We start from the raw sequence: 27,514 nt of genomic DNA on the forward strand, positions 1-27,514 counted from the left end.
GTAGAGACAAAAGTGGACGAAAGAGAGGCAAACTTGCGGCTCCACAACTATAATTATAACGTAACATAGACTATATCGATATAAAGGATATTGTCACATCTCATATCTCGTATAAAAATATATCGATATGTTTTAAAAACTCGATATATCGCCCAGCTCTACTGGAAACCATATGATTGGCATCAGCTTCATTTTTCAACATGAAAACGATCCCAAACACACTGTAAAAACATATCTGGATATTAAAAAACAAATGCACAAAAGAATGGAATGCCATCAGTCATGGATCGGCCTCCCCAGAGCCTCGACCACAACATTATTGAAGCAGTGTGTGATCATCTTAACAGAAAACAGAACAACAGACAGCCAATATCCAAAGAAGAGCTTTGAATGTCCGTCAAGGAGCCTGGAGAACTATTCCTGAAGATACTTAAAGAAATGACAAGAAAGCTGCCTCAGAGAGTTTAAGCTGTGTTGAGGATAAAGGTGGCCATACCAAATATTGACCCTCAAGCGTGTTAGAATTGTACTTACTTTATATACTTTATAAATTCCTCATATTCCATGGATGTTCTCACATAATTCAATAAACTGCTCCACCTAGTCCCCATTTTTCTTGCAAAATATAAAGAAATAAGGGGTGGCTCAAGACTTTTGCACAGTGCTGCAGCTAATTTGTTTGTTGGACTCCAAGCTTTATTCCTGATTCAAGAACTTTAAATCCTATTAATGAAGGGTTAACATTCTTTTTATTCTTTCCGCCATTGAGCTGGCACTGCGGCCTCAAACAGCTTTTTCTCAGTTAAAAACAAAATTAATCCAATGAACACCAGAATCACCATTAGCCAGTAAGCGCCATAGGTAGGACTAACAGCAATGTCATGGTGTTTGTTGAGGTTGTCAAGCTGTGCATTGCAACTTTCTTAAAGGTACATGCAATCTGAAGCATAATGTTATTGTAATTTTCAGCCACTGTAATCTGCATTCATAGTGTGCAGCTTTGTGCACATTTTTCATCAGCTATGAGTCTACATCACAGCTGCACTCCCCAAACCAGCAGTTCGCATTATTAATGCATTACATAAAGTGGGAAGACACAAATAATAATATGAGCTGGCCCATCCATAATAGTTGGTTGCACTTATAGCAGTTTAATTAGTCAAACTCTCAACTCTTGCTTCCTCCTTGCTACATTATAATCTAGTAGAGTTTACAGGAAATGCATGACATCATAAGAATTAGAAAATACCCAAGAGCACGATAAAGTCACTGTAACATGAGCCACAGACACAATACAGGTCTCCCTTGGAATATTATGGGCTGCTCATATAGTTCAGCAGGGAGGTTATTTCGAGCGTAGCCAGGAGATTGCATATACCACAAAGCTATTGAAGGCAATCATTTCACGCCTTTGGGTGTTTTAACGAGACCGCAAAGGTAAAATGATGCAAAACAAAGTGAGAGGCCGGGCTTATCTCAACATAGGTAGATAGAGAAGGAAGGGAAGATGGCAGTGTTTGTCAACGTGCTTCTGTAGGCCATCAAATATAGGAACACTGAAATACACGATTATTCCCCCCCACAATAAGCAAACCTTAAATATTGAAGCGTGAGAAAGTCTGACTTGAAAACCAAAGGGAAAAGGGAGTGGACAACAATAGACTTCCTGTGAAACCAGCTGACATCATCCTTTGGGAAAATGTGATTGGTAAACATTTAGCCCTTCCCCCTCATGGTGTCAATCTGACTAAAAGGAAGAAAAAAAAGGACGCAGTAAACCTGTGACAAATTAAGATTTCTATAGTTGATAAAAATCAAATCAAATCAATAAAAGCTAGAGAGGAAGATGAGGTTCTCTACAGTTATTGAAAAAAAAATAAATCAGTTCGCTACAAGATGGAAGTTGTTTTACATAATGCGGGTTAATGACACTTCAGGCTTTATACATCAAGTCTAAAATGGGTGCTAAATGGATTTCGCAAACACACAAACACACTTAGCCAAACTCTGTGAACCCAGTGCTGCATGAAGCTGTATGATGTTAGTGCTATGCGTGCTAACTGAGGAGATTTAATGACCTGAAGAGCAGTTTACACTCTTTTACTAATGTGGCACACAGATGAAGTTTGCTCTTACTGATATTACTGTCAGACGTGCACAGAGAGAGAGAGATGTGCAGAAGAAACACAAATCTGCTTCACTCCTTAAACGTCTTGTAACAAGGTTTTCGTAAAGATCAGAGCATTTGTGTGTGTGTGTATGTGTGGAGGGGGGAGGGGGGGGACTGACAGCACAATGAAAAGTGTATCTGTGAATTGGCAGGTGCTCGGTTCCTGGAAAGTACTGCTGAGTCATATCGGAATTCTTGCAGTAACCACACATCTCGCTTTGCTCTGTTTGACATGTCTCTCAGTACAGAGGTGAAAGAGGAAGTATCTGACTGTACTCGATGAACTGCATTTGTCAATTTGCTCTGGATTACACAAGGCGTATTCTTTAGATTTTTGCAGAAACCTTTAACCGCAGATGCAAGAAAACTGGGGGATTAACTCTGCAAACACTTGCAGAAACGTTGCTTTTTTGCAGTTTTTCCAAATTATGGTTCATTAAGGGAAAAAAAAATTAACTGATTCATCGTCACAAACCACATCATGCTTTCCAGGACTTATCGTGTGTAAATGTGGTATGCTGAACTTCTTTCAGCTGCATTGTACACTTAGTGATCTACGTTTCCCAGAATCAGTCTACCCCAGAGAAGTGTTGAAACGTGTTGTTTTCACCTGTCAATGTTCCACGTAGGTGGCGAGAACAATAGTGATACTGCTGTAAGAGCAAGACAAGGAGAAAATTATGTTCTTTTTCCAGGTATAGAAAATGTGAGTGTTGATACAAATACATGACAGTTATGCTGGTCTATGGAGGCATCAAAGGGTGGATATAAAAGTGCCATTTTTATAAGATAATTCAAAAAAACAAAACTATAACATGCTGTTTAAAAAAAAGATTAGCATGCCCTGTTTCAAAGTCTATTTTTGTTACCAAAGTTTTATGCCCCAGTATCCTGTCCCCCTCCAGTTTAACGCTCATGCATCATCTCTCCTATTATTTGGGTCAACCCACATCACTATGCCAATACAGAGCTGCAGGACATCTTTTTCAGGTTGTTTTTCAGGCTGGGTAACACAGGATGGTAGAACCTTTAGAACATCTATAGTAACACAGGACCTTGAAAAGTAAGAGCTGGGGCGCAAAGAACTCTGGGTAGAAACATATGGCACAGGACCATTTTTCATGTCTCAGTGTTGCATCAGGAAGGGCATCCAATGAAAAAACTTGGCCAAAATCAAAAACGAAGACATTTTTGGAGGCTTGAGTCCTGTTTACAATTGACATATAATTAAACTGTTAGCAGTCGGACGTACCGCCCACGGGACATTGGATGGTTTAGGGGACTAATAGGACTGCTAAGGGGTTAATAGTATTTGATAAAAAGAACATCAAACCAAGGGTCAAGTGGTAGTGTGATGATTTGGGTCTGCTTTGCTGCTTCAGGACCTGGATGGCTTGCCAGGTTATCTTTGTCTAATATTAACATTTCCTTGATGTTCTTTGATCCGAAGCATGTAAGTGTGACAAATATGGGAAAAAAGAAAGCGGTAAGTGAGGCAAATAGATTTTTCACAGCACTGAACGTGAGGCTGGACACAAAAGGCCGGGCCGAGAGATCGAGTTGAAAAGGACGTGCAAGAAGGCTAGAGTAGTTTAAGGACAGAAAATGAAATTCACTAACAAGTGAAGTTACTGTGTTGGGAAGATGGAGTACTTTGAGGAACCGATAAGTGTAGAAAATGGGAGTCTGAGAAAGACGGATGGAGGACAGTTAGTAGATCATGAAGTGCAGAGGATTAGTGAATGAAAACGTGAGGGCAGCTACAAAGAGGATGAAGTGGTGAAGTGAAGACATGAGGAAGAGAGTGCAGGCAGGATGTGGTGGGTGTAGACGAGTGTCAGGGGTGATTTTTGACAGGAGGATACAGTGAAAGGAAAGGTTTACAAGGGGGTAACGAAACTTGTTATGATGTGTGGTTTGGACACAAACTGACAAAAAAAAAAAGAAGAAAAAACAGAAGGCCGAGCTGAGTTGAAGAGTTGACCACAGAGACGATTCATGTAGGTAGTAAAGGAGGACATGCGAAGGGTTGGTAGGTCAGAAAAGGAGGCTGGAGATAGGGAGAGATCTGCTGTGGCAACCTCTAAAAGAAGCAGCCAAAAAAAAGATTAAATAATAGTAGAGTTTACATTTTTGTTTAAACATTTGACCCAAAATATGAACATTAATGTAGACCTATAGTAACAGTCAGCAGAACGGCTGTGTGTTTAGAAACCACAACTTGGAGATGGTTACAGTCTATGAAAAATGATCTGCCCATCAAGGAAGTGTAGCAGTATTTCATGGGCTAAGTCTTTTTTTTGCTGGTGGAAACAGAGAAAAGGTCAGGGCATTACTAAAGTATACATGCCCCACCCTCACTGAATCATGACTGTGGATGACTACTAATTAAGCAACCTTAAATTTAATTTATAGAGAAATTATAGACGAATAATTGAAAACAGAATCGAGGTACTTAAAAAAAAATACTATGGGAGCAAAGGGTGAAAGGTATTCTTTCTTAGAAAGACACTATCAACATCAGACAGCCTAGATGTGGTAACCTCAGGCAATCGTCTGTGGCGTGCCTGCTCAGAGGATGTGCTGGCACAGGTTGCTGAAACATAACCCCAACAGACACTTTCACGTCTTTTCCTGTTGACAGTTTCCACCCTCCTCTTCACGGTTATGCAAATGGCTCAGTAAGCCAAATGTGGCTCAGCTCACAGGAGATGCTCATGAATGCTGCTATTGAGTGCTCTCTCATTATTACGAGTCATACACTGAAACATCACCTACTCAACACCTATCCTGACAGAGCAATCAAGTCTGAACGGTCTACCTAGGGCTTTTAAACACAACACATTTTATGTATCCACATTAACATGTATGTATATTTTTTTAAGGTTATCAATGATGCCAGCTTTTCAGTGAAGGACTTATATTACAATGAAATATGTCATGTTTAACTTGCACTAATATTTTGACAAAATGTCTCAAATCAAACTGATTTAGTCTTTTAACAAAACTGCAAAAATCCAGCAGTCTGTGGTAACAAAGTGAATAGCAAAGCAAAGGCCAATAAAAAAAACATTTATTTAGAATACACACAGTTTAAAACATTTCCTAAGCAATTTCAAATTCAACATTACATCGTAAAAACCCATGTCCCTGTTGCTGATAAGCACTAACTAACAGGATGTGACCAGTCAGCATTACCGCGCCTTCCAAATTGCTGAGTGTTCATTCTGCAGACTCTGTAGCGTTTGCTCAGCTAATGAGCGAACTGCTCCAAAAAATTTCTGCAATAAACCAGCATAAACTGACAACAGTAATGATGAGATGCTTCCTTTGCAAGACCCTGCTCAAGTGAAAAAAAGGGTAGATCACAACCTTCACTGTGCTGCACTTTGGCCATTTATGCCAACACGTTTCTCATTCTATTCTAACTGCAGCTGCAGACGTATGATGTTAGGAATATGCATGAGGTGAAATACTGTGTGAGGAAAGTCTTTTCAAGCTTTGCAATTGGTCAGATCTGCAGAACCATTCAGAAGAAATTCTAAAGAACCATATATGGGCTTTCACCACCATTTAGAATTTGCATCTCGTTAAGCCTCCCACTCAGATCTCCATATATGCTTCTCGTATTGGCGTCTGTTTCAAAGAGTTCAGAGTGTCCTCACTGCCCTGGTTTGGAGTGGACAGGTACTCTAACTCATAACCTCCGCTTCTGTTGACCGGGCGGACTTCACTTGATGTTTTCTTATGTTCCAGGATCTGCTGTAGCTGATGGCTGGCATATTCTGGCTTCTTGGTGAGAGGTCCTGCAGGAACTTCTATACCCAGGATGTCAGTGACCATGTAAGGGCGAAGCCAGCCGACCAGAGGGGTGCTGCCAGGGGTGTAGTGGGTCTGCCGATGGTAGAAGAGGAGACCATCCACCTGCAACCGGAAAACCAGAATTAAGGCAAACATGAAACACTGTTTGCATTTAAAGAATAACTGGAGATAAATAATTCACAGTCTGCTCTTACACTGAAGCTGTACTCTGCTGCCAGGGCTGCCTTTATTGATTCTGCTGTGCAGTCTGTGCTCTGGAGCCCCACAAACCGGAACTGTGGGACCAAACAAAAATCAGAGAACCACACTGCTAGCTCAAAACACAATTTGCCCTCTTGTCACATGTGAGAATTTGCCTTCCAGTGACGAATCTACTCAGTAAGCACTGAACCTGATTTAGCAGATTTGGCAGTTCCACACAAACACTTAAGAATGAATAGATGGACCTTGAACTCAAGCTCTCTCAGGCCTCCACAAACATCCATAACCTTAAAGATGTGTCACTTTAGGGCGCATTTAATACAAAAAACTGGGGGACTGATTTTCTTTTTTCTCCTTGGCCTGAGGAGTTCCACATTTAAGTTTGGGATTTTATTAAAACCATATGTGGAAATAATGAGCAAGGCACAACAAACACAATGCAGACAATGTGTGACTGTGTAAACACATTGCAGTGTCCCAATTAACAAACAATAAACTTGGACTTTAAAAAAATGGAGGCACAGGGAAAAAGGCTTTGATTTGTGTTGCTGGTACACACAGGGTTGCGTTTGGTGATCTCTGATAGGCTGTCGGTCTCCTGGACTTTGGACTGGAGCCAAAAGAAACGGAACTCGGTCTGTTGACGAGAAATCAAGCAGTGAAAACAAAAAACTGCTTTTCACCTTCTGAGCCAATGAACTGGACAACATGGCAACACAACCCCCCCCAACATAAGGCACATCTGTGTCCCAGACTCTGCTACTTATGCAATTAGACAAGCATTCCTGGATTGCTGCAAGATTAGAAGACAATCTTACTGGGCAGTCGTAGACCGGGTGGCCTCTCCAGCACATGACGTCCAGAATGTAGTAAGTTCTGTCCACCTCGCTGTAAATGCAGTCCAAGATTGTGTAGTCTGCATGCAGCACATTACAAAAAGAAGCTTTAAACTCGTATTACAACTTCATTCTCAATGAATAAAATCAAATAAGAAGGTATAACTTCATATTACAAAGGATCAGATATTCACTGCTGTGAAAAAGTAGTTACTCTTTTCTTGATTTCTTGTTGATTATTTTGCATATTTGACAGACTTACATGCTTCAGATCATCAAACTAAATATAATATCAGATAAAGATAACCTGAATAAATACAAAATGCAGCTTTTAAATAATGATTTCATTTATTAAGGGATTTAAGTTATCCAACCTACCTGACCATCTGTGACCCAGTAATTACCTCCTAATCCTAACAGCTTGTGCAACAACTGCAGCCAACTGTTTGCAAAAACTCATAATAATAATTTTGTCTCACTCTTCAAAATTGTTTTCATTCAGTCACATTGGGGGTTCATAAGCATGAATGGTCTGTAAAGTCATGCCAAATCCATTCCAGACTTTGACTAGGCCACTCCAAAACTTTCATTTAGTTTGTTATTCAGCCAGTCAGAGGTGGACTTGCTGGTGTATGGATCATTGTACAGCTGCATAATCCAACGATTTTTTAGACTCCACTAACTACAGCAAGTTGTTCAGGTCCTGAAGCAGCAAAGCAGCCCCAGAAGATCACACTACCACCACCATGTTTGAGTGTTGGTCTGATGTTCTCTTTATGAAATCCAGTGTTAGTTTTACACCAGATGTAACAGGACTCAAACCTTCAACTTTCATTCTGTCAGCCCACTGAATGTTTTCCCAAAGGTCTTGGGGGAATCACAAAGATGTTTTGGTCAGCAGTGGTTTTCTCCTTTGAACTGTTTGCTCTGGCTCTTTGTTACTGCTTTGTCAAGTTTTTAAACTTGTCTCTTTTCTGTAAATGCCCACTTGAAATCAGGTTTTCTCAGTAATTTCCGCTTTGGTAGTTTTAATCTGAGTAAAAATCTCTTCACAAGAAATGCAGTGCTGCCTAAACTAACGGAAATATCTGAAACTCACATTCCATAGTTTTCTTTTCTTAAATGATAACATCGTCTAATCAAATGGAAATCATCTGCACTTGTACTTCATACACAAAACTCCAGCCTGTCAACTACTTGCCTAATCCCATGTAGTGAGCTGTACCGATTGTCCCACTAATATAGCTGGAGTTGAAAAGGATGTGAAAAAGCTTTGTGATTATCACATAAAAAAAGCGCCTGGAAGCTGTTTCGATGTGGCTGAAATGAAATAAACTCACAGGTGAATGGGAGAACCCGCTGTTTGCCGATCACTTCCTCGTGTTGTTAAAATGCCTAAGTGGCCCATTATAGAGATCCAAATACACAGTCGGGCCCACCTACCTTTTCCCATAGCAGAGTTGTGTCTGTTCCCACCAGGCAGCAGGGAGGGGAAACGGTTCACACAATAGCCACTTTTGGTGTACGCTGCAGTGGAACCCTTTAGAAGAAAACCAGAAACAATACAGGAGGGAAGAAACCAGTGTTATCATTTCATTTACATGTCTCCACAATTCTGTCAATGTGAGCATTAAAGAGCAGGAGTTAGAAACGGCTTTAACAATGTTTATGTTCAACTGTTAAAAGGGAGAAAAATAACTAGAATGTATTTTCCCCTCATGGTTGTCCTTATTTTCTCCATACATCAAAGGCAGCTATCAGACAAGTGCAGTGCATTTAGAGCTCCGCATGTAAGGTCAGCTCATTGAAATCTAATCACAGGAGATAATTTACATTCACTGGCCACTTTATTAGGTTTACACTGAGCACAGCTACACTGCTTCAATCTGACTGGAAGGGAACAATAGCTCAAATTATGACTCACTACAACCAAAATATGCAGAAGAGCATCTCTTCCGGTCAGCATGACGTTGAGCCTTGAAGCAGAAGGGCTACAGCAGCAGAAGAAGTGTGATGAATCTCAATTTGTGCTGTCACATTCAGTCGATGGTGTAAGCACGAAAGCACAGATCCATCCTGCCTTGTATCAAGGGCTCAGGCTGCTGATGGTGGTGTAATAGTGTGGGGGATATTTGTGGCATCTGAGAATTGTTTGAGACACCACAGTTGACCCTTTATAACTACAGCGTAAAGGCAGGTCTGGCGGAAGTAGCAAGGTGACGTAAAAAAGCAGCGAGTGTATCATCACTAAATGTGTCACAATATTGCATTTCCTTGCAAAATGCCTATGATCAAATTAACTGCTCGCCTCTGTGCAATAAATGAGGCAAAGCTCTTCACATCAGTGGAGCAAGAACTTTTATGACTCATGTTGTCAGTTTTTAATTGTAATGTAGTTGTAATCAGTCATTTAACGCACAGAGAGGTAATCATATAGAGAAGGAGCTCAGTTTTCACAGCACAGTTTCACCAACAGTATGAGGACCACAGTCTTAATCAAGCGTGAATACTTAGTCTCATTCACCCTTCCTCAGGACATGGAAAACATCTTCATCTTAATCTCGTAACCTTTTTTTTGGTTTGTTTTTGGTGCTGATTCAGGGAATTCATTGACAGCGAGCTCGAGCCGTGATATAATGAACAAGGAACCAGATGACTGTAGATGCACAGTCATTATGATTTCCTCCATGGTTGCATCAGAGGGTGTGTGGTTTCAGTAACACTAGTACAACACCAGCTTCTGGGTGCAGTAAGAGGGAAAATGGGTGCAGTTCAGTTTCCTTGACATGACTACAATTTCAAGGAATCTCATCCAAGCATTTGACAGCCTTGCCATTACTCATGAACATCAACATCATCAGGTAAATTGCATATTTAAGGCTAAATCACATAAACAGCTGAGGAAAAAAAAAAACCTCAAGTGCACTTTTTCACAAGAGGCTACGATAGCTGCTTTCACTTCCCTAAATTGATGTCTTGGTGACGATATTGAAATTTCTACAGAGGATATAAGATCTTAAAGGGTTTGTCTGCGGTTGGGTTTTTGACTTTCTCGTTTCTCATGAATCAACAGAAGTCGTCCTGAGGATCACCGCTCCCCCTGCCTCCACGCAACTCGACTCCAATTTTACTCGTCAATTTGGAGTTCTGTCACAGCACGGTTCATTCTCGGAACACCTATTCGACATACTTTTCCTCACTGCTGGTTAATGAACTGCATCTTATTTCAGATGATCTTTGCAAAACAAAATAATAAAGATGAAACACTTAGTGTGCTGTAATCACACTCCTGATTTTTTTCTTTTGTTTTAAAATCCTTCGTTGGTACAGCAGTGCACTCCTGCTCCCTCTTTAAAGTTCAAACTCACTATTTATTTGAGCTCTGACTAAATCATGCTGGTCGTCAACAAGACTTATCTAAAGGAAGAAAGAGGTGTAAAAAGGCATCCACAGGTGAACCTGCAACCTGCTCTTCTCACTGCTCCTTTTTAGGGTTAAAAAGGCACATTTTAAAGTTCAGTTACCAAGTTTTCTAAACTTATTGAGCAATAGTTTTAATGTATATTGGTGATCCCAATATATACCACACTAATATTGTTTATGACTTCTGCTCTCCTTCTCCAATTTTTTACAGCCTTGGTACAGCCAGGATTATATGCACAGCAGCAAAAGAACACAAGGGAAGAAAGAAAAACTTTGGATATTAGTAATGAATATCAGGTATTTTATCTCCTCTGCACCTCTGAAGCTCCCGCTTTCAAACTCGCCCTGCTTTTTTGTTATTGGCAATAAGGATTGGACTTGATAACAACTCAGTGATTCCAATTCTCTTATCGCTTCTCATTGGCTCGGTTCTGGCAGTCCCCACCATCGGTAAGCAGCATAAAAAAATTACATTCATGCAAATTAATTGCATACTGTGGGTCAAATGTTTGTGCATGTTTGTTAAAGATATTTCCCCTCTTTGGTGTGATCAGTGTTGGAGTCATTGCTCAAAAAAGTCATCATTAAACATATAACACAGAACGCCTTTCTTAAAAGTAGTCCAGTACATTATTTAACTACTCCCAGGAAAAACTAATTTATTATACTGCAGGTTGCATTACTTTCATGCTACTCTGTAAAATAGCTGAAACACCGTTTCATGATCATTATTTAACAATATAAACCTGAGGCTACAACCACACACACCAACACAAATCCCTAATGAGGACACATCTCTAAGATCTTTCTCTTAGCACAATACAAAGCTGACCACACAGAGCGAAGATGAAGAAAAAAGACATCGCTACAGTGACTTTGCTTTAGAAATGGGAACAGGTAGCAAGAGAGGCTGCAGCCTGACTGCTCATCTACTCGTTACCTGTTGAAGTTCAGGGTCTGGCTGCTGGGGTCGACATTCGCTCAGCTTTCACTCTGGGTTCTTGGCTAACTTAGCGTTAGCATGCTGTCTGTGCAGATGCTTGCAAAGAACCGAAGTTGTGTAAGCAGCATAATGCAGCTGTTTCTATCCTTAGTGCAGTGTGCACCTTTATCTTGTCCTTTTGTGCAATAAAAATAATATGTCTATATCCATGCCATGGACTGCGTAGCTATTTCCCTCTGACACATGAACTGAAATCAGCTGTGAGTGCAAGAACTGATAAGCAGGATCGATATGCAGACAAACAATTCCAAGGAATTGGACTACTGGGAAAGGGTTCTACAAGAATTGGTTCTCGATTCCCATCCCTAGTTGGCAAGTTAAATGAATGGCAATGCAAACACAACACAGTCAGCTCAACTTGGAAATTTGGTGATGATGGATGGATGACTGACCTGTGCCGATGACCTACTTGAGCTCAAAATCAGCACGCTGCCACAAGTTTAAAGAGGAAAACCACCAAAAAACGCTCAGGAAGATCCCATCTGATTATTTTGTAGGTATTTTTTTTTTAGCTTTTAAACCAAATTCTTCGCTTTATTTTTTCACTTTCTAAATGGAGAAAAGTGATATAAGCATGACACATATTACAGTTTTTCTCAAATGTTAAAACACAAAAGCCAATCCTGTAACCCAAATGACCAGTAGTCTAAACACATTTACTAAATGTAGCCACCATATTCCAGTACCATAAACACATGTCACATGAAGACACAATTCACAAAACACAACCCTCTGTACTCATAAATCTAAACACATTTTTCCTTGCTAAAACACATGTTGCAAAACAACTCTGCTCATATTCTCAAATGAAAGCCCATGTGATGCAAAATGCTTGCCACAGTCACCAATCTTTGAACACAGGGAACACACCTGGCGTCATTCACTACACACAATGACTCAAAATTGAAGACACTTGTTGCTAATGCTGTACCCACATGTAAAAGCAAGTTCAGAGTGCACAGTATGCTGAAGATTCCAAACAAACACAATGGATGAAGGCAGAGTCAGGGGAAGAGGAATTTGATGCAGAGGAGGGAGAAGAGCTGGCCCTGGAAGAAGAGGAGCAGGCCAATGAGGAAGAGGAGTTCAAATGAGAGGAGGAAGAGGAGCGACCAACGAGGAAGAGGAGAAGGCCAACATGGGAGAGGAGAAGGTCCAGGAGGGAGAGCAAGACAACCTCGCACCATCATTACGGACGAGATGCGAGCAACAGCTCAGCGACATGATGCCGCACAGTGATTGTGGTGTGTGTGTGGTGTGAATAACGTAAATAAAAAAACTTCACACCCTGTTCATGTTTTCAAGATTACTGTTGTGTGCAATAGATTCTGTTTTTGCATTGAGTTGTGTTACAGTAGTGTACGTACATGCAGGATTTTCTATAGATTTATACTACTCATATGAAACTCACAAATCTAAATGCCTAATCCTCTGCAGAGATCTACGACGATCCGTTACTGTATAGTTTCTAAAATATGCATTGGCAGTTATGAAACAAAGAACCTTCTCACAAATTGAGCATTGTGTTTTCAATTGTTTTGCTGTAGTGTGTAATGCTGTGTATAGTGTTTACAGTTTTGACAGCTTCGAGCTGCTCTCTTGGTGTGGGAGTTTGAGTTTTGCAGTGGGAAGGTGTGGTTGTGTTTATGTAGCTTTAGAGAAGGGTGTTGTGTTTGGACATTGGGGGACCTGGTGGTAACGTTTGTGACATGTGTTTTAGCATTTGAGAAAAACTGTAAAAACCTCCGTGTTGCTTTTTTTAATCATTTCTGGAGCACACAGTCATCTTTCTAATTTAATCTACTGATTCTAATCTATTGACTGTGACTCTTTATCGCAGCTCGAGGAAAATTCTCTCAAACTGTTTGCCACATTATTAAGATATTGGGCAGCGTACCTCTGACAAGGTGGCTCATTTCAAACACAGACACAATCCACATCGTCCTCTGCAATACCACGAAGGCAGCGTTGAAATAAAAAGCAACAGATGCAAGGTACAACAATCCTCTCCAAACACACTCACTTTAGCACTGCACTCAAACTGCAGGAAATACTGACTGCTGTTTTTCAAAGACTGATACGACTTTTGATCAGGACTGCAAGATGACAATCTGATGATTCAAAAATTCAGAAATCAGTAAGCCTTCTGTTTCAGTCATCGCTGTGAATAGTGACTACAAAAAAGGAATGTTTGAAGAGATGACGTTAACGTTACTCGCTAGATTCTGAAATTCAGAAACAGGCATCAACACGGAGGCAAAGAAAAGAGGAACGGCTCCTACCTTAGAGGCAACAATCAGAGATCTTTTGCCCACAGGAGAGACCACCATCAGCCAATCAGTGTCCAGCTCTGATGGTATATCCACTAGCCACTCTGATAGCATGAGCTGAGGAGGAAAAGGGACATGTCACCTTCATCAAAACTTTATTTAAGCCTACAAGAATGACAATGACAATGAACACAACAGTGTGAGTTATTACAGAGTTTCATGTTTGGTGACCAGGAGCCCCACTTTATAACAGACTGTCATGCCACATTTTAGCTAGCTTTAGTATTCAGAAGTTAGTACACCAAAAAAGACACTTTTCTTTCAGACTCAGAAACAAAAACTTTCCCACACAAACAAACTCTTTGTTCCATGCTTTGTTTGTTGGGATCTGCCTGCTCTATTCTCCAGACCGGAGTTATAACTTTAGGACTCAAGCGCCCTCTGCTGGAAAAGACAGGAATTCAACAAAACTTCACACAGCAATGTCCATGCATCAAACACTGACCTGGTTTGCATAATGTTTTGGCAGCTTCCTCCTCTCGATCTCCATCTCCTCCTCTTCTGTGTTGCCATCTTGTGCTCGTTCTCCCTCCTCCTGTTTCTCCATATCTTCCTCCCCATCACTGTCTGCCCCCGTCCAATCCCCATCAGCCAGACGCCGTGCATGGTTGACATAGTTTAACCTTTTACTAAAATAAGAAATGGAAAAAGAGTCACTGAGATGCTTTTGCATGGCGCAGTGTAAACATATAGTGTTTTACACCTGTTTAAGCTTATCTCCACTGGTTGCCAGTGAGGATTTGAATGGAGTTCAAGAAAAGCCGTTCATGGTTTGGCTCTTTCCTACATCTCTGACCTCTTACAACCCTATTCAGCTTCCAGGTCCCTCTGGTGAGCTGATCAGATGCTTCGAAGTGTCCCACGCTTCACATTTACCAAAACAAGCTTTATAAATAAATCTGAGTTGAGTTGGGGCTGTGATGGTATGGGGGATATTTGTTGACACGCTCCTTCCCCCTTAGTGCCAACTGATGCATGTAAAATGCCACAGCTTGTCTGAGTGTTCTTGATGAATATGTTCATCCCTTTATGGCCACAGTTTACTCATTTTCTGATGACACAGTGCAAGGTAACACATCATGTCATAAAGAATCATCTCAAACTGGTTTCTTGAGCATGACGAGTTCACTGTACTCAAATGACCTTCACAGTGGTGAAGAGGATTTGTCTCCTGGACAAAGCCGACACATCTGGAGCGACTGTGTGACAAAATCATGTTAGTGTAGAGCAAAATCTCCGAGGACTGTTTGCAGTACCGTGTTGAATCTGTGCCATGAGGAATTAAAGCAGTTCGGAATATCAAAGAGGGTCCAGGAAATATGTACCTAATAAACTGTTAGGTAAGACTATGTAGACGTTAAATAATGAGCTGGATGATTACCTTTTTTGCCAATCAAGAAAACGCTGCCGCCGCTCACTCTGCTCCAGCACACTGTACTTGCTTTTGTACTGGGCCAGCCGAGGGTGGGGGCAGGCTGTACTGTTGGGCTCCTTGGACACAGCAAAGCTGGCTGAGAGGGCTTGGGTCAGGTCATCCATGAGGGCACTGAAAATCAACACCCCAGTACTTATTTTATATTACAAGGAAGAGTGGTTAATAGGTCTGAGAAGTAAGACTACAGGCAACCCAGTGGCTTATCTGTTTTTGTGTGCTAGAGCTCTTGTACAGGTTAGCTTGAAAGATTAACAATATGTACTTCAATGTAGTCATTATATTCTAATGCTCAGTGTTTGTTGAGATGCACCAGTGTTTATGTGCTTTTAATTTACTGCAGATATCTTCTGACAGTTTGGTTGTGCATTTAAATTTAAGCCATATTGAATGATTCAGGCCTATCAGCATGTGTGCAAAGATAGTGTGATAAAGAGCGGAAAGAGTTTCGATGTCTCGATTTCCCTTGAAATAGGGACACATCTACCTATCTCTGAATGTTCATTTAAATTACAATGTTGGATTGTAGCAACTTATTAAAACTATATGAAATAATATGACTAGTGTCCCACTTTCGATTTATGGTCATGGTTGTTTTGCATTCGGCACATTATTTGGCCTCAACATAAAAGTAAAGTTAAAGTAAATTAAAACATTTTTCTACAGCACCTTTCAAGGCAAATATCAAAAAGTGCATCATAACAAAATACCAAAAATATAACAACATAAAGTTACCCATAAGCAAGTTTGTAAAGACGAATTTGTAGCTGCTTTTTAAAAATATCACCAGACCACAGATCTCAGTCCAACTCCCCACCACACAGTGGCAGATTTAGTTGACTTCACACATAACACTATATTTTTAACGTATTTATAATTAAAGTTTGAGGATTTCGTTTCTAAATTAAACTCTTATTTTTCCAAAGCCCATGGGTAATCGTTTTACATATTCATGATCTTAATAATGACGTGACTACTTATGAATACTTCTTCATAATCTGTACATCCTTAATAATTCATCAGCTAATTTCTACAAATTAAGTATGTCATGGCCGATTATTTGACCTTCATAAACCAGCGTTAGTAGCAATGTTAACATCTAGTCCAATTTGCCCCCCACGATCACCGAGAGCTTAGGATCATCCTGTATGTACTCTAAATCAAATATAGTCTATAGAAAGTGCGGGTACAAGTGACTTGTACAAGTGCTTGTACAACATTTACACACTTAACTAGGACAAACATGTGCTGATTGACGGGATTTTTTTTAATTTAAGCTTAATATTGCACAGGTAATACCAATATAATCAAGCACCAAACGCCCTGGTCTAGTGGGGCATCTGTCTAGATTGTACTTCGCGGAAAAAGGCCAGAAAAGCCTCCTATTACGGACTACTACAACTGGCCAGTCACATAGCTTAGCTGCTAGCATTGCATCGCGCTAAACCTGCTAGCACGCTGTGGTTGCTAACTATGCAACCAGTTAGGAACTTTGATCCTAGCGTTTTGCAACAAAAACGTGCTTTCGTACAAACTATACACAAATACTGGACTCAAACGCAATGCAGTAAACTTTATGAGATGTTAGTTTTCACAAAGCTAGCGTAAACAGATACCTTGGACATTCAGGGAGGGTGCTGCCGAAACGTCACGCTGTCATCATTTTTGCCGGGTGGCGTTTTTCAGTTGGCCGACAAAAAAGCTCAACCTAACCCGGAGTTTGTTTTTTCACACGATAGAAATGATATCGGTCACTTATGTGGAACTATTACAAAAAACAAAACACTCTCAAAGTTATCCTAGCAAATTTGACGGTGCTAAACGTGTTAAATAAATAAAGTAGGGTAAAAACAACAACGTTTAAATGTAGAGGAGTTAAAAAGTATAAAGGAGGCCACATAAACATGTACTGTATATAAATTCAGTTTAAACGCAGCACTTAAATGAGACTATTACGGCTACATTGTTGCTCGGTTGGATAGTCTAACACCTTATGTTTAACCTAAGAATTTGTTGAAGCTTTGAAATATATATCATATCAGCGTTATTGTGGTAGCCAATAGGAAGTAAGTTTCCTAAATTATAAAGACTATATTTAATAGTAGTAAGCATCACTGCAATAACAATAATACACTAAATCGTAATTATCGCCAACATTAAGCTTAGCTGTAGTGTAAAGTATAATTTATTATTCTTTTTTATACTTTTTAAAATTTAAGTTGGCTTTCTGAGTTAATAGTTTTTCTTTCATTATTTTCAGAAACCTGGTATTTATTTTCATTATTCAAGACAAAATATACAAGAATAAACAAAACAAACAAACTAAACTCGAAAATACAAAACTATAATATGCCTGGTAACCCACGACATAAATTGTGCTTGGATGTTGTAATCTTCACTGTATGTAATGCTCCTTCCCTCCTGGAGGGGGCGGCATCGAGCCTGTTCCGCCTCTTCCAAACAATATAAAGGAGCTGATGAAAAAAAAAAGGCGAAGTTGCCTTCAATTGTCTGACCGCACGTCATGGAAAGAGTTACTTTGTTGCCGCTCGCAAAGGAATAAACTCCAAGAAATAGCAGCGGCTCGTGGCGTGTGCTGATACTTAGTGGGCGCGGATTGTTTTTGGCCGTTTTCTGCTTTTGCTGAAAAAGGATCGACTGAAGATGCGCAGGAACCTGTTTACAAAGGAACACGCAGCAAGTTTCAGTGTGAGGGAATGCGGCGTTTAAAAATGCACAGGGATACCATTACTCATCCATCTGTTTTTCCTTCACACCGGGCCACTTTATCCTGGAAGTAGTCCCATCACGGATGGTTTTAAAGCTCGGTAATGAGACACAATTGTACAATAAGTTAACAGCGAGGCTGAAGCCCACTTTGAGAGGATTTTAAAACGACCGTCGGCGCTTTTGGAGGAGCTCTTCGGTGAAAACACTTTTGGTTTTGAACCTGTTGTGTTTGTGATGAGAAAGGAGACACGGGGTCCTTCTGTATTGAGAGGCCTATTGTGTTACAGATCTTTTGTAGGTTAAAGTTCTTGTTAGACCTGCTAGTATAATGCAATAATAGATCAACAGCCTCAATGGGCTGAGTATACTAATTGTTACCCTAGGCCTGTTTCAGACTTTTTATTTTTGGCAGATAGAAGTAATAGTTTTATGTAACTTTTGACAAGCTCTGTGTTTATCTAGTGTCAGATCATTAAATTTACATAGGTCATATTGTGCTGTGGCACACACGATCGAACAGCTGCGATGCCATTTGATATGAGTTTAAATATTACAGTGAGCTAGTGTCAAATGTTTCCAATGTGGCATGCACCGAGACAGCAGCATCGATATAATCTAAGCACTATGTGCATGTAGAATTCTCTGGTTTCGCAGCCACGGGAGTAATCAAAGATGTCAGTGAAAGCCAAAGCCCTCTATACTTTTTTAAGCGAAAACAATGGGGAGATTAGCATCCAGGAGAATGAGGAACTGATTATCTTTGACGAGAACTCAGTGGACGGCTGGTTTCAGGGGGAGAACAGCCGAGGAGAGAGGGGTATCTTCCCTGCATCTTATGTGGAAATTATACGCAGTCGCTCCAACTCTAATGTTACCGACTGCTCCATAAGCCCAGCGGGCTCTTTAGGAAAGGACTTCTCCACTCCAAACACCTCGCTCCATTATCCACAGAATGATTATGATGATGACGATTATGACGACTGGGATGACTGGGATGACAGGTCCACTGTTGTGGATGATGCTGATCACACCAGGAATCCTGGAGCCAATGGACATGCCCCTGAGAACCCGATGACCAACAATCCCAATGTGCACTATCGACCCAAGCCGGCATCCAGACAAGATAGCATCACCAGTTCTAGGAAGGGCAGTATGGTGGGCAGGAACTTGAACAGATTTTCCAGCTTTGTCCGCTCAGGGGTAGAGGCATTTGTGTTGGGTGATGTCCCAATGATGGCAAAGATAGCTGAGACTTACTCCATTGACATGGGTCCCCTAGGGCCCCGGTGGAAGGAGAATCCAAAGCCTTTCTCCTGCTCCATTGAGGATCCCACCAAACAGACAAAGTTCAAGGGCATCAAGACCTACATTTCGTACCGGGTGACACCAAGTCATACAGGGCGTCCTGTCTACAGACGTTACAAACACTTTGACTGGCTGTACAACCGCCTGCTTCACAAGTTCACTGTGATCTCTGTGCCTCACCTGCCCGAGAAGCAGGCCACGGGGCGATTCGAGGAAGACTTCATTGAGAAGCGCAAGAGGCGACTGATACTGTGGATGAACCACATGACCAGTCACCCAGTCCTTTCCCAATATGAAGGCTTTGAGCACTTTCTCATGTGTGCTGATGACAAGCAGTGGAAATTGGGCAAGAGAAGGGCGGAGAAGGACGAGATGGTGGGCGCGCATTTCATGCTAACCCTTCAAATCCCCAAAGAGCACCAGGACCTTCAGGACGTCGAGGAACGAGTCGACAACTTCAAGGCCTTTGCCAGGAAGATGGACGACAGCGTTATGCAGCTGACACACGTCGCCTCGGAGCTGGTGCGCAAACACCTGGGTGGATTCAGGAAAGAGTTCCAGCGTCTTGGAAATGCCTTCCAGTCTATCAGCCACGCATTCACGTTGGACCCTCCCTATAGGTCAGATGGACTCAACAATGCCATCTCCCATACTGGCCGCACCTATGAGAACATTGGAGAGTTGTTTGCAGAGCAACCTAAGTATGACCTCTTCCACATGCTGGATAAGTTGTCCCTCTATCAAGGCCTGCTCGCCAACTTCCCCGACATCATTCATCTACAGAAAGGTGAGCCTGAGAAATTTAAACGTGTCAGAGAATTTTCTGATGAATCTGTGCACGAAAAAAAAGCAAAACAAATGCCACAGGAGTCAGAAATCGTAACGATAATTGCATCCATATGCTGGATGCAATTATTAATACGGTTGTTCAAACAAACAAAGCCACACACTGGGCCACATAATCAGCTTTTCTGACATGTCATTTACAATTTGAATTCATCAGAAAGCTGTGCTGAAGGGTAAAGGATTAATTGGTTCAAGATGTCATTTTGTTAACCTAAATTTTGTGACTTATCCATCAGTAATCAGAGAGCCAGCATCAGCTGCAACAAGAAAGCGTTTCATTTTGCTAACTGTTAGGAATAATAAACAAAGTGTCTGCTAATAGGAACATGGTGAGCTGATAGCTCACAATCATGTTTTGTTGCTCAAGCCATGCAGTTTATTTTGTTATGGATGGCAGACGAGGGCAGGCCTTCCATAGCTCCCCTCCCCTCATGACAGACGCAGACACATAGATACACAATACCTGAGCCCAAGATTAAATCATAGTGTCAGCCTGTTATATTTTTCACTTTTTTGACGGATGCAGTAATAAGAATCGTTTTAGTAATTTTATGTGGAAAAATGCCAGATATTCTTCAGTTTGAGTTTCTTAATTGAGATGATTTACTGCTTTTTTTCGTCAGTGAAAAAATAAAAACAACAGATTAGTGTAATACTTTAATGGTACAACAGTCAGCCATGTTTACTTAGTTGTCATTGACAAGAAGTGGTCTTTGTAGTCAGTGTAGTCACTATAAGAGGCACGTTTATGGTAGGTTGTCAAGCTAGTATTACAGTATTTTGGTTCGTTCTCCAGGTTTTAACTAACAAATTAGTGCTGACACACACACACACTGTTTTTTAATCTCTTAGTTAAGACATTGACTTGATATAACGCTTTCCCTAGCCTACCCTAACCATCAAAAATGAACGCCTAACCCTCAACCGTCGTTGTAATTTACCAGTCTTCAGGAATAGTTCTCCAGACTTCTTGAAGCATATTCAAAACAGTTCTTTGCATGTTGCCTACCTTTTGCTCTCAAACTACTTCAGTATAGCTGAGGTGTGTTTAGTGTGTTTGGGATTGTTGACATGCTGAAAAATGAATTAATTGCTAATTAGATGCTTTTAAATGGCGACTCAAACTCTAATGGTCCTTTGGTGTGTTTGCATTTCCTTTGGTTTTGACAAGATACCTAACACCACTGGCTAAAACACGGCTACAAACCATTACAGAGCCTCTGCCGTGTTTTACAGATGGCTCTCTATTATGTCTCTCTCTTTAATCAGAGATTTCAAATCTGGTTTCATCCCTCCATAAAACCTGTTCCCACGGACTTTCAGTTCAGTTCTAATTTGGCATACCTTTGCTTTTTCTCAATGTGTTCCTTCCTTAAAAATGGTTGGTGCACATACTATTTTTTCACAGTACTGTATGCACTAGTATATAGTTTTTAGTATATTATTGCTTCTGTTTGAAAATGTGAAATACACATTACCCTTTGCACAAGTTTTCAAAAACGATGCAGTTGGATATTAGCATAGAAGTGTGCAACGAGTACATTTATTGACCTGAAATCATGAAACGCACCATTGTTTTGTAACTGTGCTGCTCCTTATTTGCATATGCAATTTTTGTTTGTGATGCCTAATTTTCTTAATCCTACATGGAGTTCTGGTAAACTTGGAGCTTGTAAACTTTTACGCCCAAGCAGAGCACAGATAAATCAGCATTCTGTGTCAGCTCTCAAATAAACAACACATCAACCAATTGGAGTTTGTTCAGAAGGAAGGAAGGGGCTGCTGCCAGTGAGGAAGGAGGAACGCTGTTGGTAAATGTTATTATCTCCCTTCAAACAGCTGGTGCGTATTATCGCAGAGGTCATTCGTGTTACAATACAGCTAGTTACACGAAAGCACTCCACCCAGGAACAAAAGAGAAAATGTGAGCCATCTGATTGAAATTAAAGGGCCAGTCCACCAAGACCCCCCCAAAAAACAAACAAACAAACAAACAAACAAACAAACAAACAAACAAACAAACAAACAAACAAACCACGGGGAATCTTTCAACCTCAGAGTATCAGGTCATGCAGATGGTTTCAGTGTTATGTATCGAGATTGGTCGGCCTCTGATATTGAAATTTATAATCCATTCACCTCCACTTTATGACATTATAGTAAACAGAATAAATAGAAGATAACCGTGTTTACCCCAAAGAATCAAAGTTGTTAGGCCTGGCGTTCATTTGCTCTTTTGATTCTATAAGTTCATGTGTAATACCTGAATGGGGGTGATTGACCATTTCAGGTAAGATGTTTTTGTTTAGCACTCAACATTAAGCCTGGATTATTTAAACCACACAGTTTCCAACAGATTCAGATTTTATTTGTGTTTGTGGCATCCGTGCATACCCATGTGTGTTCATCTACGTATGTACAGCTCCTGCAGGGTGAAGGCTTGCCTAAGTTTTTAAATAATACCTTTTGAAAAGGCAAATAATATCACTAAACACTACATGACAATAATGAAACAATATAATGCTGCTTCTTTAGTGAGACTCTTGCGGAACAAATGCCAGTGTTACCATCCTGTTCTACAGCTGTAGATGCAGTAGTAAGTAGTACAGTAGTTCCTCTACTCTTTTGCAGGATCATTGAGCTCGTGTAGCAGCACATGTGCCAGTTCCCTAATGGGTAAAGTTCCTCTCCAGCTTTCAGCAGACCTTCGACTACCAGACATCTGAGTATGCACACTCAGGGGATAGGATCCTCTCTGTAGAAGAAGCTAATTTATAACATGACCACTACAACAGAAACCTGGCAACCAGCTTGCCTGTAGGCTGGGGCTAGCTGGTCAGCAGCGACTAACCTTTCAAAATAAAAGCGAGGAGCCTGTCAACTCGCAAATGGATTGTGGGTAGGTGTCGCTGACAAACAAAATTATATGTTAAAATTATTTGCCTTGTATCCTTGGGCTGCTGCTGCTGATATAACTGGGCTGCCCACCCCAGTAAAGTCTGCATGTGAGGAAACACTGATGTAATAAAAGCATGATGTTGGAATCTACATAAAAAGTTTGATTTGGCAGCAGTGTCTACAAATAGTTCTCACCCCAACCAGGAGGTGATAAATACTGTACGAAACTGTATTTTGTTCTGGCAGAGACCCTTTCCCCTCTGCTGAGTCTTCCCTGTCGGTCCACATAACTCCCCTTGATATGACTTGTGTTCTGCTGAACCAGATACAGCTGTGGCAACAGTCGGAACACAGAGATCTGAGGTCGACCTTTTCCGGTACACTCCTCCTTCATCCCTTATGGCTTTTTCTTTCTTCCCTGCCTGCCTTCGCTGAGGTCTACAGGAGCTGATTTTTAACTGTGATCCATGTCAGGATGTGAACTCCAGGAATTTTAACTGGTGGTGGGCAAGCGAGCCACGCAGGTTGTGTGAGGTTTTGGGCAGTGTCAGGAAAATCTGAGGGTGTGCTCCATTTGTGTTTTCATCCAAATTGAACAGACATTCACTTTTGGTTTCTGCCTTGAAATCAGTCTGCAGCCAAAGCTGCCGCACATGCTTCAACTATGTTTCGCTATTCTCTTTACATCTTTTTCTCCTTGTCCCACATCTGCCCATATCAGAACTCTTTGACTGGGAAGTTTCCTTGGCTTAGATACAAGAGAAGGTAAATCTATCCTGGTTTCAAATGCTTGATCTCCTAACGGTGCATACGCTGTGCTTTGAACATTTGCCAAAACAAATCCCTTAGTTAGACCTTGATCTCATTTGAATACAATTGAAAGTCTTGATGTGAAGAGTAAATAACATTGTATTGTTGGACAATAAAGACCTTCTGAGGGTTTTGTGTGAGGCGGATCTAAGCACTCCCAGCTACAGTTGGGATGCCTTTTACAATCACTTGTTTGTTAGTCATCCTGGCCTCTGAAATTCACTTTGCTCCTTCACTTTGAATGATTGGAGTCATTGCGCTCCCTCAGCGTTCATCAGGTCCTAAATATTACATGTGTGATTTATTTATTTATTTTTTTGTCCAGTGTCTGTGAGAATTTGGGTAGAGATCATGTTCTGTAGATTCTGTACCTGGCGACAATCACTGCACTGATCTTACACAAAAGCCAGCTCTTCAGGGGTTGAATACGTATAAAAAGAAAACACAATAGAGTGAAACCAACGCGCTCCACAGCGAGGGTATCGGACCAGATGATCTGGTCACATGTTGTGTAAGATGAGATCAGGGGTGTTGGCTCTGCATGAAATCGGGATCTGCATCACCCGAGAATGACATGTAGAGCAAAGTAAGGCCACGATCACCGTTTAGTTGTAAAACTAAGCTGTTCAGTTTGTATTTTTATTTATTTATTTATTTATTTATTTTTAAAGGAGTGGACTTTTTGCTACTTTAGCAGCTGCTTGTAGTTGGATAAAACCTGCTGTGATCCACACCACATCATTATGCAGTTTGAGAATGAACTAGCTACCCTGGGACACCTTTAGCAGGCCAGACTTTTAATATGGACAAGAGGTTAGTTGTCCTCCATATGGCAACGCATAACAAAACCACATGCAGGCTCTTGCATGTGCATTTTTGAATAAAAAGATATTTTGCTTTCCAGCTCCGGGGAAATGTGTGTGCCAAATGCCCTGTTGATTTGAGCAGATAACACACAGCCATCTAACTTTTAGTTCTAGTACTTATAAGACAACCACACAGCTCTTTGGTTAATTTCCAAAGACTTGACCAGGAGCGCGTATGGCGTTAATATGATCTGACAAATCTCTCGAGGATTAACGTTCCATATGTTGGTGAAAGTCCAAAGCCAAAGGCAGCGTTTTCTGCAGGTGCACAAACAGGAGTCTGTGCAATTAGCCTTGCATTTCGTTAGCATAGAGTGGACAAGTTATGGCAGTTGTAATTTGGCCGATTATAGTTCCCTTTTCTGACTGTAGTGACTCTGGAGAGCAAAGGTGTTTTGCTGCTGTTGGCTCACTCATAAATCTTGACAAAGGCTAGCGCCTTGGCTTCACACACAGCTTATCCACATGCTTCTGCATTCCTGTCTGTGCTGGCCCAGTGCAATGTTGTTTCACACTAAAGGAGATCACAGATGTCTCAGAGTCCTCAGTTTTTACCAGTGCCGCCTCCTTTCTTCTCTCAGAGAAGCACAAATTCTGTAGCCTTAGTCTAAAAAAAAGGCACGAGTTACAAGTAAAATGAGCTTATATGGAAAAAATTGGCACAGTGTTTAACAGTACACAGCGTGACCGCTAACCGTGAGCGTAATGGCAATAAAGTTTGAGACCTCTCTGTCAAAAAGTGATAATTATGCTTTAAAGATATTCCATAATTCAGAATACCAAAGAGGGTGTGCTAGCGAGGCTGGCTTCTCAAGTTTAAACTTGGCGTGTTAGTGTGTAGCTACAAAGGCTGAGTCTTCTGCTTCGGCACATTAATCAGCATAAGTTTACTGCAAATGTGCCATAATCAAGTTTCAACTTGGCAGGCAGACACTAGTGTTAGAGTTATAAATATAGAGTAAATGTTAATTACGACTGATCTAGAAATTGCACCAGTCGAATATCCCAGTAAGACTGGCCAGAGTCCCAGCGTGCACTCTACCAAGACACTGAAAAGCTCACCTAGATGCAACCATTTTATTGGCATCTGTACTTTTCCTGCTGTGGCACATGGAAAACGACACAACTGGTCACACTGTGAAGCATGGGTAAGAGCCGATTGAATTGTAGAGCTATAACATATGTTCAGTGTTTTCTGTTTTAATTAATTAATTTATTTTAAAGTCTGATAAACTGTTGATGGTGCTGGGCAAGTTGCACAGGAACTGTAACAATACTTCCCCCCCCCTCCTTAGTTGTAAGTTTTAATATTTGCTTATTGCTGTGTTTATGACCAGTTCCACTTCACTGGAGTAATAATTTACCCCACAAGCAGAGTCAACTTTTAGCCAAACTTCCACCCTTTAGACCTGACAGGCAGAAAAACTTCCTCATGTCTACTTCACTTAATTTTAGTTAAGTGAATTTAGTTCCCGTTGCTTAGCCAGAGTGCGCACATTGGTGGTAGCCTCACTATTAGCCTGTGTTGTTTATAACTTACTGCTGCTCTGCCATATCAGAGAGAGATAAATTATTTTTAAATGTTTTATTATTGCAACAGCTTAAACTTGAAAATAGGATGACAGTGTTCTTTATAGGGTTTCAACCTGGAAACAACCCATATGGAAAAGAAATAGTAAAAACTTATATGATTTACTCATGAAAGTGGCCACTTTCTCATTACTTTCATATATTGTTTTAGTAAGTATCCAAAGTTTCATTATGTAATTTTTCAAGGGATCTTATATGTGTTTTCACTCTTGTATGCTTTTCATACAAGTTTCACACAAGACAGATACAAACTTTATAAGATTTATATATATCTTTTCCATATGGGAAGGGGTGGCCCACTGTTATGTTGGCTAGTGTGAAATTGGCTTACTGTTCCCATTTACTATTTTTAATAAACTAAGAACAAGACGAAGGTTTTTATTTAATACTGGGGCTTTTCCATAGCATATTGTCAAGGATAACTGGTATACATTTTACTGTGATGTCACTGTATAGCTTTTTTAATTTTTTATTAAAAAAATACAAAAAAATTATGCAAGCCCAGAAATGTTTGACATTGAGAGCTGTGTGTCATCGTCCAATAATGATTTAGTAAAACTGGAACTACTTCAACAATCTCCAGCACATCGCAATGCTTTCCAAAATATGCAAGAAAACTGTCCCCGCTAAAGGTGGAAATACCAAACATGTTTAACCGCTTGAGTCATAAACATATTGTAGAGTACAATGAGGCTTTGATGGAAGAGTTGCTAGCAGTTAAGATTTATGACCCAAAAGCACACAAGTAACTCAACCGACATTGGCTGAAAGACTAGCTAGTATTCTAGCTAGTACTGTTGCTAGCAGCTAATGATATATGACCCAAAAGCACACAACCAAGCTTTGCTGAAAGACTAGCTAGAGCACTAGCTAGTTGCTCTCCAAATAGAAGAGCAAATAGAGTATTGTGTGTAATATTGTTTAATATTTAATGTGTAATATTGGGTGTCAGAAATATCATTATCACACATTTCTGTGATATTTTTTTTAGGCTTCTACCCAGTGCTGTTTTTACCTGTTCATCTGATATCACCTATGTCCATAAATCTAGTTAGGCTGAGTCATTGTTTGCACTGCTGTATCTGAAGCAGGCTAAACATGATTCGGTGCTCCCACTGGCAAATATAACCAATACTTTCTCTTCATGCTGGAAGTGCCCAATGACTCTCTGTGTCTCCTTCCTCTCCCTTTCTTTTTGCAGAGTTACCCATTTGTGAATTTATCAAGCACTGCTATTCTGTTTGTACCACTG

At 40.6% G+C, this 27,514-nt stretch overlaps 2 protein-coding genes across 3 annotated transcripts in view; one reads left to right on the plus strand and one right to left on the minus strand.

Moving 5' to 3' along the window:
- Window positions 1-5,226: 5,226 nt before the first annotated feature.
- Window positions 5,227-17,150, minus strand: snupn (snurportin 1). The gene is made up of 9 exons (XM_005931711.3): window positions 16,834-17,150; window positions 15,167-15,331; window positions 14,231-14,414; window positions 13,738-13,842; window positions 8,473-8,569; window positions 7,012-7,109; window positions 6,753-6,830; window positions 6,187-6,267; window positions 5,227-6,094 (listed from the first exon to the last, which is right to left on the minus strand). The coding sequence occupies exons 2-9, from the start codon at window positions 15,322-15,324 to the stop codon at window positions 5,774-5,776; spliced, it is 1,122 nt and encodes a 373-aa protein (XP_005931773.1). The 5' UTR covers window positions 15,325-15,331; window positions 16,834-17,150; the 3' UTR covers window positions 5,227-5,773.
- Window positions 17,151-17,703: 553 nt separating this feature from the next.
- The window catches only part of snx33 (sorting nexin 33), a 25,872-nt gene continuing 16,061 nt past the window's right edge, over window positions 17,704-27,514 (plus strand). For both annotated transcript variants that reach the window (XM_005931712.3, XM_042224653.1), the window contains exon 1: window positions 17,704-20,039. In XM_005931712.3, coding sequence (XP_005931774.1) covers window positions 18,620-20,039 — 1,420 coding nt within the window. In that variant the 5' untranslated portion in view covers window positions 17,704-18,619. The remainder of the gene's footprint in view (window positions 20,040-27,514) is intronic.

The sequence above is a fragment of the Haplochromis burtoni genome, unplaced genomic scaffold, assembly GCF_018398535.1.
Source record: "Haplochromis burtoni strain Fernald_Lab_line unplaced genomic scaffold, NCSU_Asbu1 Contig_145, whole genome shotgun sequence".
Lineage (NCBI taxonomy): Eukaryota > Metazoa > Chordata > Actinopteri > Cichliformes > Cichlidae > Haplochromis > Haplochromis burtoni.